General features: G+C 44.1%; 1 protein-coding gene across 1 annotated transcript; it reads right to left on the bottom strand.

Moving 5' to 3' along the window:
* Positions 1–8,432: 8,432 nt before the first annotated feature.
* On the bottom strand, positions 8,433–12,048 carry LOC146873087 (uncharacterized). The gene is made up of 6 exons (XM_085655614.1): positions 11,852–12,048; positions 11,531–11,737; positions 9,946–10,775; positions 9,626–9,834; positions 9,018–9,281; positions 8,433–8,960 (listed from the first exon to the last, which is right to left on the bottom strand). Exons 1-6 carry the CDS (start codon positions 12,046–12,048, stop codon positions 8,433–8,435), a joined length of 2,235 nt encoding a protein of 744 aa, XP_085511740.1.
* Between the last annotated feature and the right edge of the window lie 283 nt (positions 12,049–12,331).

The following is a 12,331-nucleotide window of genomic DNA, read 5'->3' as shown; positions in this document are numbered from 1 at the left end:
TCGATGTACACGATAGGAAGCCAGCCACGACAAGTGCAGAGCGACCCCCCTGTGGAATATTACAAGAATCGATCGAGAGAAGCTGTCTTCGGCCGTAGAGGAAGGATGGAGATCCCAAAAAGTGCTTCCGCGAGTCTACCGCAACCTGCACAAGGCAAGAAGATTACTGCAGCAACCATGCAGCTAATTCAGAGAGCTTGCGCGATAGGGGTGCCAAAGAAGAGCAAGAAACGGCAGAGGCGTCCTGCATACTAGTGGACAAACTAAATCGCAGATCTTCGTAAGAAGTGCTTAAGGCTTCGTCGTTTAGCACAACGAGATAAGAGATGCGAATTCGACGCTGCTTCCTTGGCCACAGAGTATCAAGCGGCCAGAAAAGGTTTGAAGAGGATCATCAAGGCCAGTTAACGACGCTGCGGGAAGGAGCTGTGCCTGGATTTCGACCAGAATCCGTGGGGATTAGGATAGCGGATCGTCACTTGCAAGCGGGGGACTCGCACTTATCCATCGTCCACGCATCCTGAGGGATTCCATCAGGATGCGTGGACGATGGATAAATTAATTAATACCCTATTCGCCTCACAGCCGTTGAGAGAGATTGGCACGGCTCCGATTGGTAGCCCTGAAGCGCTACAATTCACGGTGGAGGTGCTACTCAGAACCGCATCTACCAAGCGGAACATGAAAGCTCCAGGACCTGACGGCCTTCCAGAGGAAGAAATGAATGCCGTCGAGCAGAGTCATCCCAAGCTCTTGTTAAACATTTACAACTTGTGTCTTAGGGAAGGCAACTTCCCCGCCCAGTGGAAGAAAGCCAGACTTGTGCTCATAAGCAAGGGCAAGGGTCCAGCAGATGCGGCTTCGTCATATAGGCCTATTTGTATTCTCGATACAGCTGGCAAACTCCTGTAGAAGCTGCTTAGGCGCCGGCTCCACGCAGCCTTAAGCGCAGCGGGGAATCTTGCTGCCCGCCAGTATGGATTCCGATCCGGCCTCTCCAACACCCAGGCAGTCCAGGAGGTCGTCACGGCCACTAAAATGACGGAGCGAGGGAACCATCTAAATCGCCCTTTGTGTCTGCTGGCCATCTTAGACGTGAGAAATCCCTTCAACTTCGTCAGGTGGGACTTGGCAATGGAAGCGCTCAAACGTAATTTCAGAGTCCCGGAGTACCTACTCCGAATATTCGGGCACTATCAGAACGAGCGCTTCCTAGAATACAATACTGGCGATGGTCCAAGAAGCTTGGAGTTAACATCAGGGGCAGCCCATGGCTCCATACTGGGACCGGATATGTGGAATATTTTCTCCGACGGTATCCTATGTATGGCAGTACCTGATGCTGCTTTCATGGTGGAGTACGCTAATGATATCGCGGTTGTCATAACCGCAAGAGAAACGGAGGAGGCTGAGCTGCTGTTCAAACAGATGATACGAAGCGTTATCTCCTGGATTGAGGACCACGGGCTGTCACTAGCAGTCCAGAGGACTTAGATCGTGCTACTGACGAAGAGGAGCATCAACACCTTGCGCAGCTTAACTGTAGGAGACGTGACGGTCCAGATTAAATCGGCGGCAAAATACCTAGGAGTAACGCTCGACAGCAAGCTCAATTTCGTATAGCATATAATTAGGGCAGCCGACAAGGCGGCAAAAGTAGTAGCCCTGCCTGGCACTCTCATGGTCAACGTCTACGGTCACTGAACGTGCATGTGGCGACTACTAATGCATCTCGCAGAAGCAGTTGTACTTTATGGCGCTGAAGTCTGTGCCGATGTGTTGCGACACGAGAAATATTGCAAGCGCATAGCTGCTATACTGTGGAGGGGCGCTTTCCCAATCGCGTGCCCTACCGTACGTTCTCGGAGCCCACGGTGCTGGTATTCGCGGGAACAATCCCGAACGATCTACTAGCCAAGAAAAGACAATTCTTCCACTAGCAGATGTCCGTTCTGTGGAAGCAGGAGGCATCAAGGATCGCCAGGTCTAGCAGCATCGAGGACTGGCAAAGAAGATGTGAACAGGAACATAGGGGCAGATGGACGGCCCGAATCTTTAGTCGACTAGACTTCTGGCTAAACCAGGAGGCGGGATAAGTCAACTTCTACTTCAACCAAATCTTGTCAGGGCATGGCCTTTTCTGCTCCTACCTCGCAAAAGTTAGGAAGGGTGCAGACGGCAATTGCACGTATGGCGACTCGACCGTCGGCGACGCCCACCACACATTCTTCAAATGTGCCCGGTGGAGTGTCGAACTACTCGCCATGGAGCAAGTCCTCGGAAATATCTCGCCAGACATCATTGTCGAAAAAATGCTCTGAGCTCATGGAACAAGGAACAGGGTTGTCCCTGTATGGAACAAGGTTGCCCGGTACTTCAAGGTCTCATTGCGCAGAAAAACGAACGAGATGCGCGGGCCCATAGACCTGCCCCAACGTTGCTCCAGACTCCTACCCCGTAGAGCCGAAGGGAGGGTCCCGTAAAAGGACCTGATCCTGTGGTGCCATCCCGAAGTAATGTCACATGGCGGTGCCGGGATGGTTTCACTATGCCACTAGGATGGATATGTGTTTAGTCGGTAGTGCCTATTCCAAAGGTGAGCCCGATACTCCAGGGACCTTAATGGGGGAACCGAATAGTGAAGGGTTCCTCTGGCGGGCGGGGTCCTCAGGTTAGTGTGTAAGGATTGGCATTCTCGGACCATCAAAAAAAGATCGTTATAATCTCTATTACCTTTATTATCGTTATTATCATTATTATTATTATTTTCACTATTATAATCGTTATTAACGTTACTATGGTTATTATCGCTTTTATAGATATTATCGTTATTAAAGTTATTATCGTTATAACTGTTAATATCGTTATTATCGTTATTTCCGTTATTATTATTAATACTATAATTATTATTATTATTATTTATAGAGTTATTGTCGTTATTATCTATTTTTACGTTTTTATCATTACTATCGATATCATCAATGTTATTTTATTATTATTGTCATCGTTATTATCGTCGATATTACTAATACTATTAGTATTATTATTATTATTATTATTATAATTATTATTTTTGTTAGAGTTTTTACCGTTATAATTGTTAATACCGTTATTGTCTTTACAATCGCTATTATCATTATGAATGTTATTATTGTTATCATTATTATTATTGTTAGGATCGTTCATATAATTATTATTATTATTATTATTGTCATTATTACCGTTATTATTATCGTTATATTCGTTATTATCGTTATTATCGCTATTATCCTTTAATTTATTAGTACCGTTATTACTATTATTATTATCATTATTATTGTTATCTTTCTTATCGTTATTATCGTAATTATCATATAATCGTTATTATATTTATCATCGTTATTATTGTTATTATTATATTATTGCTACAATTATTTTTTTCACTTTTATCATTATTATCGTTTCTACCGTTATTATTATTATTACAGTTATTATTATCGATATAAACTATATTATCGATATTATCGTTATATTATCTTTATTATCATTATGAACGTTATTTTCGCCATTATTGCCGTTATTATTATTATTATTATTATTATAGTAATTATTATCATTATTATCGTTTTTATCACTATTTTTATATTATTAATATTTTCGATATTATTATTATTATATTTATTATTATAATTATTATCGTTATAATTGGTATTATCGCCATAACCGTTATCGTTATTAATATTAATATCGATATTGTCGTTATTATTATTGTTATCGTTATTATCTTTAATATTTTTATTATTATAGTTATCGCTATTATCGTTATAATTATTATTATTATCGTTATTATCATTATAGTCGTTATCATCGTTATTTTCGTTATTATCGTTATAATCCTCATTATAGATATTATCGTTATTATCGTTACTATTATTATCAATTTTATTATTAATATTATTATTATTATTGTTTTTATGGTCGCTACTTTTATAATTGTTATTATTGTCGGGATTAACTTTACTACCGTTATAATCGTATTTATAGTTATTATCATTATTAACGTTATTATCGTTAATATCGTAACAATCGTTATTATCTTCATTAACGTTATTATTGAATTTATGATTATAACTATTATAATCGTCATTATTAATATTCTTACCATCTTTTCGTCATAATTAATATTTTCGTTATTATTATTATTATCTTCATTATCGATATTATTGCCATTACCAATATTATTGTTATTAGTATTATTATCGATATTATTGATATTGTAATTATTATTATTATAGTCGTTATTATCGTTATTATTTTTAATGTAATTATTATTTTCGTTATTATCGGTATAATCGTTAATTTCATTATTATCGTTCTTTTTATTATTATCGTTATAATTATCAATATTATCATTACCGTTATTATCGTTATTATCGTTATTATAGTTATTATCGTTACAATCTTTATTATCGTAATTATCATTATTATTGTTATCTTTATTATTTATATTAGTATTGTTGTTATAATTATTATTATTATTATTATTACTTTTATCGTTGTTCTTATCATTATATATATTATTCCAAATCCAAGACTTCACAGTTGAATTCGTGCAAGATGTATTCTTAACATTTTCCCCCAGTTAGTCGGAATATTTCCAAATGCAATTATCACATTGATCTGAAATGCACTCGCGTATCATTCCCTCGCCTGGTCTGAATATTAACACGTCCAATAGTCAGATTGGATCACAATCTATACGCAGAACTTTTGCTCGAATAGTATTAATATTTCTATAATTGAAAATCCCATTGTTTCGAGAAGAACTCGTATAAATTTCTATTGTCTTTTCGGAATATTTACAAGTATGGCAGACGCACTGGTTCGAGATGCAGTCATATAATTTTTTTCGAATAATCGGAATATTTGCGGGTTCGACATTCGCAATGTTTCGAGAGGTACTAGCAGTTTCCCTTTTCTAGTCGGCATATTTCCCACTTCGATAGTCGCATTGGTTCACAAGTCAGTCGAATAACTTTTCCTCGACTAGAGGAAATATTTCCAATTCCGCCATTCGCATCAGTTCTGGAGGCACTCTGTTAACTTTCTCTAGTATAGCCGCAATATTTCTGGGATCGACTGTCGCATTGGTTAAAGAGGCATTTGCATAAATTTCACTCGACATGTCGGAATATTTCTAGGTCCGACAGTCGCTTCGGTTTTTAAATTTTCTCGCATAACTTACCACGACTAAGCGGAATATTGATAAGTCAGAATTTTGCATTGGTTCGAGGGGCACTCTCATAATATAGCCTCAACTAAAAGGAATACTTTCATGTTCGTAACTCACATTGTTTGAGGGGCACTCGTATAACATTCCCTCGGATAAATAAAATATTTCCAGTTCCGAAAATCGCATAGGTTCTTGAAACACTCATATGGGTTTCCTTCGAGTAGTCGGAATATTCATAGTACGACATTCGTATTGTGTCGACAGGCACTCTATTTTCTTTCCCTTGATTAATCGGAATATTTGCAAAGGCCGGCAGACGAATTGATTCACAAGTCACACGCATGACGTTTTTTTGCGTCGACAAGCATTGGTTCTAGAGGCACTTTTATAACTTTCCCTCGTCAATTCGGAATATTTCTAGGGCCGATAGTCGCAGTGGTTAGCACGCAGTGGTTAGAGATGCTCGCATAACTTTCCTAGACTATTCGAAAGATTTGCAATGATTGCCAGTTGCATTTTTTCACAAGTCACTTGCATAACTATCCATCTTATTGTCGGGAGTTTTCAATTCCGACCGTTGGATTAGTTTTGGAGACCCTAACATAACTCTCTCGACTTGTCAGAATATTTCCAAGTCCGACAGCTACGTTGTTTCTCATGACACTCGCATAACTTTCCTTCGACTAGTCGGAAAATTTCCATGTATAACTGACGCATTAGTACACACGACACTCGCATAACTCTCTTTCGACTATACGGAAAATTTCCAAGTGGGACTTCCGCATTGGTTCGATACACACTCTCACGAATTTCCCACGACCACTGGGAATATTCCCAATTCCGACAGTCGCTTAGGTTCAGAACTTTCTTGCATAACTTCCCCCCGAAATGACGGAATGTACCCAATCCGACAATGTAATTTCAGACAGATGTAATGTTTCTTGTGTCACCTATTTAACTTTCTCTCGATTAGTCGGAATATTTCCAAGTCCGACAGCCACATTGATTCGAGAGTCTTTCGCAAAACTTATCACGGACTAGTCGGGATATTTCCAAGACCGACAGTCGCATTGGACCGAGAGTTACTCCCATGACTTTCACGCTACGATTGTGTATATTTCGAAGTCCTACAGACGCATTGGTACGCAAAGTACTTTTTTTTGTTTCGTCAGGATGAAAATCCTGCTTAGACACACAGAGCCCGATACACAGGGAAATGTTGGATTTAACACGCCTGAGAATTCGGATCGCCTTCCAATCAAAAACCTCCCGATCCTTATTACTAACACCCTGAGGAGCGAGGGGGTGGGCGGGGTCGCGCATAAGCGTATTACAAATACGCCCAGTATCCCTCCTCGGTGAGCTAGGCCTGTATTCGCCTTGATCTCATCATTTCATCGCCATTCATACAAATCTGGCACACTTGACAGGGGCCCTCGAGCCCCCGGAGACGCAATTACACCATAACTATGTACATATTGACCCGATCCTCACCCCATTTTGCCCTAACCAGGATCATTCACGCCCGTATACACACACTGTATGTAGACACATACTCACACCTAGAAAGTAGCGACACGTAAGCCAGGCACCGCCTGAGCAGCTCAGAGCCTTGCACGAGGTCGCCGCACAGGAGCTACACTTCTATGCGGCCTATCGTACCTGGCCACATACACACCCGCACACTCACTCATACTTCCTTCTTCTTGCGTCCGTTCCCTGTGTCTATCAGCGTCCTCCATTGCACGCATGATCCACCCTGCGATGGTCTGGAAGGCCGCCCATCTCCCCGGGACAGGGGAGACCCTGACAATCACGGGATGGGTTAGCTGCCCTACCTTAATCGCACCGATCTGCTCATACCTGGCATCCACCCATGCCGGCCAGCCAACCAGGTTGTGCTCAACCATATTCCCATTCTCTCCGCAATGGAAACAACATGCGGAATGACTCATCCTTATCTTATTATAGTGCACCGGGAAATAGACATGTTCAATCATCAGTTGTGTGGTGTGAAATGTCGTTCCGATATAGAGCGGCCTACCAATCCGTTCAGCTAAATATTCAGCAATACGTGCCCTCGCACGCACTCTCGTTGCTGCTGGTGCTCCTACGAGCACAAGTTCCCAATACTTCCACGCTTCTATTGCCCTCCTTCTGGCAGGAGTACCCAATACAGCCTTACTAAACTAGGGAGCAGGTTCCTCCGCGTCTCTTACAGCCGCATTCGTCTCCGCCAACCGGGGTACTAGATGTGCGAGAGGGATAATCCCCGCTATCATCATAGCCGTGTGGAAGGAGATCGTTCTATAGGAACAACACACCCGGATCGCCACCTTTCTCTGGGGGCATCGAACAGCCAGCACTATTCTCATGTCTCCCACGACGGCGCGCCACCACACAGGCGCCTCATAACGGAGCACGAGTGGAGCACGCCGATGTAGAAGCGTCGCTTCATCACCCCCGTCCGTGAAGGACCAGAAGTAGCCTCCTAATGGACCAGAGGACTCCCTCCGCTTTAGGGATTAGGGCATCGAAGTGGGGCCAGAACGACATTTTTGAATCTATTTCTATGCCCAGGTATTTAACGCTTGTAGTAATTTGTACGCAAACACCACTAAGGCAAATCTTAGGGGGCGGGACATTTCTGCGTTTGCAGAAGGCAGAGGCAAGGAAGGCCACGGTCTCCGGCATTTGCAGCTCCACGTTAAGACCCAACCCATCGATCTCCTCTACCAAAACGTACAAGCCACGCTCAGCGTTTATGATAGTCTGAGATAGGTTCTATTCCGATGACAGGAAGACCGTGTCATCCGCAAGGTAGACAACACGGGAGCCTCCTGGCATCGCAATTCGGAGGACACTGTCATAGGCAATGTTGAATAACGTAGGGACAAAGCGGAACCCTGTGGAACCCCACAATACGCCTCTCTTTCCATGGCGCGTCCATTTCTGTTTGTATATGTTACAGCGTGATTGTCTAAGTAAGTCCTGGTAATGTGCACCAGGTAGCTTGAAAGGTTTTTCCGCTCCAATGCCCTAACCATAATGGCCCACGGCAAGGGGTTGAAAGCGTTGCAGATATCCAGAATAACCAGGATAAACACTTCCCTGTCCCACATCGATATTTACACAAATTTATTAGCATGGAAGATGGCATCTACAGTGGATCTGCCAATCCTAGATCCATACTGTGATGGCGCCAGGGTCTTAATCTCCTCTAAGTATCTGTTGATCCGGCCACAACTATATGCTCGAATAGTTTCCCCAATTCACCAATCACGCGTATGTGACTACATGATCCTGGTGAGTCTGAGGGCGCATCCCTTTTCTTTTTGATCAGGACAAGCCTCTCTATCTTCCACGTTGTCGGGAACTTTCCACTCCTCAAGCATGCGGAGGAGCACTGCGCCCACCATTTCCAACAGTGTGTCGACGCAGCACGCACAACCACACCCGTTATCCCATCCAGTCCAGGAGCCTTCCATCCTTTTCCTCTCCTGACAGGAGCCAAGAACATCTCCGCAGAGATAGTCATCTCTGAGAGTGGAGGTTCCTGTTGTTCATCAGTTCCTGGTCCTCCTGGGAATTGTTCAGAGAGTATATTCTCTAGTACCTCATCCTCCAGGGTTTCAGTTACTGGTGGGGCATAAAGAATAATGTTCCCCAAGACGAATTTGTAAGTTCTGCCCCATGGATCATCCTCCTCAGTTTCCAAAAAGTCCCTCCAGAAGTTCTCCTTGGCTTCCTTAATGGCCCTAGTCAGTGCCCTCCTTGCATTGCTTCAGGAGTCCAGGCACCTCACAATTTCCTCCATATTCTTCTTTTTCCAGGCTCTGGAAAGTTTCTTACTGTGGTCCTTGCAACGGCCCAAAGGTTCGTTAATTCGTCCGACCACCAGTAAGAACATTTGTATCCTCACATGGGATATGGTCGTGTCGCACGCTTGATTAAATATTGACTGTGCCCACTTCACAAGTTTGTCTGCGCAGTCTGCACTGGCCGTATTCTCCCCGCACATCTTTCCATCCGTCCACTTCCCTGAAATGAGGACAGGAACCAAGTAGTCCTAATTAAGGGAGTTATCCTTCCAACGAGGGAGCTTTTTATGTTGTGGGCGAGAATTTCAGACCTCATGGCCTCGAGATTATAGCTAAATCTAACATACAGGTGGTCCGACAGGAACTCAGCATCATCCACCGTCCTGTCCGAGAGACGGTCGCCAGCTGTCGGCGTGCACCACGTTAGATCTCTAACGCTCGACCCCAGTAGTCGAACACACGTGGGACAGCTAATCCAGCTCAGCAGAACCAGTTTCATTCTGTTCGCCCAGACGCAGAGCAACTCACTCCAACGGTTACTCCTGCCTCCCAGGACTCATCTGCTGAACCGGGCATTAGAGTCGCCACCCACCAGCTCTGGTTGGGTGGGAAATGTTGCTAAGAGCTCTTTGATCTCATCAAGGATTCTACAAAACATCTTAATGTTCTCGCTGGGAGGAATGTAGACCGCAACTTCCAGCGAGTCCCTCCATTTAACTGCTACATAAAAAAGACCCCGACGCACCATGCTACAGGGCTTTTCACATTCGTCCACAAGCACCGCTGAGATCAATGTCTCTCCTAGAGACGAGAACTACCTCTCATCCCCAGGAGAAACCCAATATGTCTCCGCAATGACCGCAATCTCCACTCTGTCTTCGTGTATGCGCTGTGCTAGCAAGTGCTACGCACGTTGAGCATGGTTTATATTTATCTGTAGAATAGCAGAGGACATTGTCCATTGACCCTCTGCTGCTTCTACACCTATTGAGGAGCTTGGTTCACTTTGTTCAACCTCCATGTCTTCATGCACTCCCCTCCTCTCGGTCACTCTCACTCTCCTCGCTGCAGTATTTTCAACGACCTTATGCGGGTCTTCTTGGATTCTCTCAAGACAAACATTTGGTGCCCTCCCGAAAATCTTGTCTAACCATTTTCTAGGAGGCACTACCGGGCACCCCCAAGAACCGGCACGGTGGTTGGTCGACTTCCGACCAGCGTCTGCACAAACTGGACACTCAGGTATATCCGTGCAAGTTTTGGCCAGGTGGTCCAGATTCCTACAAATATAGCATAGCTCTGTTCTATGCTTCGTGGCCGGGCACACTACAGCAACATGTCCTCGCGCCAGGCACCGGTGGCATCTGAGGTATTGTTGCCTGAGTCCGTGCAATCTCACCCATGTCCAATCCACGTTTATTCTGCCCTTTTCCAGGGCAGCCCGGATGATGGGCACTTGAGCCGAGACAGTGGCCTTGCCTAATCTACCCCTACATATTCTTACATCCCTTACATTTATGAGGTTGAGGTCCGTTCCGGAATGCACCTCCATCAGCTCGTTCCCGATGACGGTCTTGTTTGTAGCCGTATTCTGTCCTACAAACTTCATGGTGCTTGTGCGTAGAAGGCGCGTAACCCTTGCTCCCGGGACGGTATTCCTCAATCTCTCTGCCACCCGGTCAGCTTCCTCATTTGCCCCTTTGCCTCGTACCTGCCAGGTGAAGGCACCCGTGAGGCCCTTCCTGCACGACATGCCGCCAATCCCTAGGTCTTTAACACTTGGCATGAGCGAAACGTATTTTTATGTTTTTTGCATTCTGTCACGGGAGTGCGGGTCACGTAAAAATTCGTATTTACAAGATTTAGGGATAATACCCGCCAACCACCATAAATCTACTAAATGCGTATAAATATACGTATGCGTTTTGTTTAAGTCGTTTGCTTTGTTTTTGAATACATTGTAAAATTTCGAAAATCGTTTATTTTTGTGATCTTGTAAAAATATCGTTTTTTTTGTTAAATAATCATACAGTATACATTTATGTATAAAATAAAAAAAGTTTAGTTCATAAAAACGAAGTTGTTTTCGATTTACTTTGGTTTTTCTGAATAACCAAATATCGGCGCAATTCAGGAAAAAACGGCCGCTGCGGGCGTAAATTGACGGCGAAGAATACCCGCATGCCAATTGTTAATGTTTATGTTCTTCCTGGCCCGGAGGAGTGTGTCCCTGTACGTCGTCTCCTCGGCACAGGATAGGGAAAATGCAGCGACCTCCCTTTTCCTTTGCCTCCTCTTCTTTCTTCCATGTGCGTCAATCCTCCTCTTCCCCTTTTCCTGGGGACCACCTGCTTTCGCAATGGTTGTGGGTCGTAGTCACCCTCCTTTGATGAAGCCATGGGGGTGCATTCGCTTCCCTCCACTGGACTCGTTTCCTTTTGCGGCTTATAATCTCCACAAAATTCTCCTTCGGGATTTGTGCTTTCCTCACACTGACCTGTTTAGGAGGTGGTCGATTGACTCAGCACAGAATGTGGGGCCTTGTTGTAGAACACCAGCCGCAGTCGCTGCACTACCCGATGTCAACTGCAGCCGATGCTGCTGCTGCTGCTGATGCAGTTGTTGTTGGATAATGCAATGGACCTGTGTAATCATTCTCACCGACTCGATTAGCTGCTGTTTTTCTGGAGTCGTTGTTTGGCTCCTCTCAGCCAAGAGGTTTACCCGTGCTTTCCTCTTATCTTTTTTGAGACGGGTAACTTCATCCGTGAATTAGCTATTGCGCAGTTCCAAGGACTTGAGTTCTGCCTATAACTACGCCATGGCCTCCTTGGTTGAGTGAGGATCTCCTACTCCAGTTTGAAACCACTCCATTATAGTTTCCAATATTTTTAGCACATCATTATGGGAACGTTTCATATTTCGTGAAACAGAGCCTTCAATGTTGGTAGATTTTCTCCTCTCATTATCGGCTACTAGGATACGATAGGTGGCGATTTCCAGTAGCCTGCACATCTTCACTTGAGACAAGGTGATCTCTGCCGGTACAACCTTGTTTTACCAGGCCATGTCTACCCTTAACTCATTTTCCTATGATGAGTAGATAAGGGCCCTCGCACAATTCAGCGTTCTCTCCAAGGTAGGTGATTTCAAGCCGGATCGTTGCGAGCTCTCTGCGACCCTGGCAGCCCTCTGCCACTCCAACAAGTGGCTTCCTTCTTTCCTAACCTTCCTTGCGCATAAGGTACACCGCAGGCATAGTTACCTACCTATAGTGCTCTTCCTGATGCAGTATCAA

Source organism: Vespa mandarinia, chromosome 3 (assembly GCF_050613455.1).
Source record: "Vespa mandarinia isolate Hongniang chromosome 3, ASM5061345v1, whole genome shotgun sequence".
NCBI lineage: Eukaryota > Metazoa > Arthropoda > Insecta > Hymenoptera > Vespidae > Vespa > Vespa mandarinia.
Note: the sequence above shows the minus strand (reverse complement) of the source record. Positions and strands in the feature narration are given on the sequence as shown.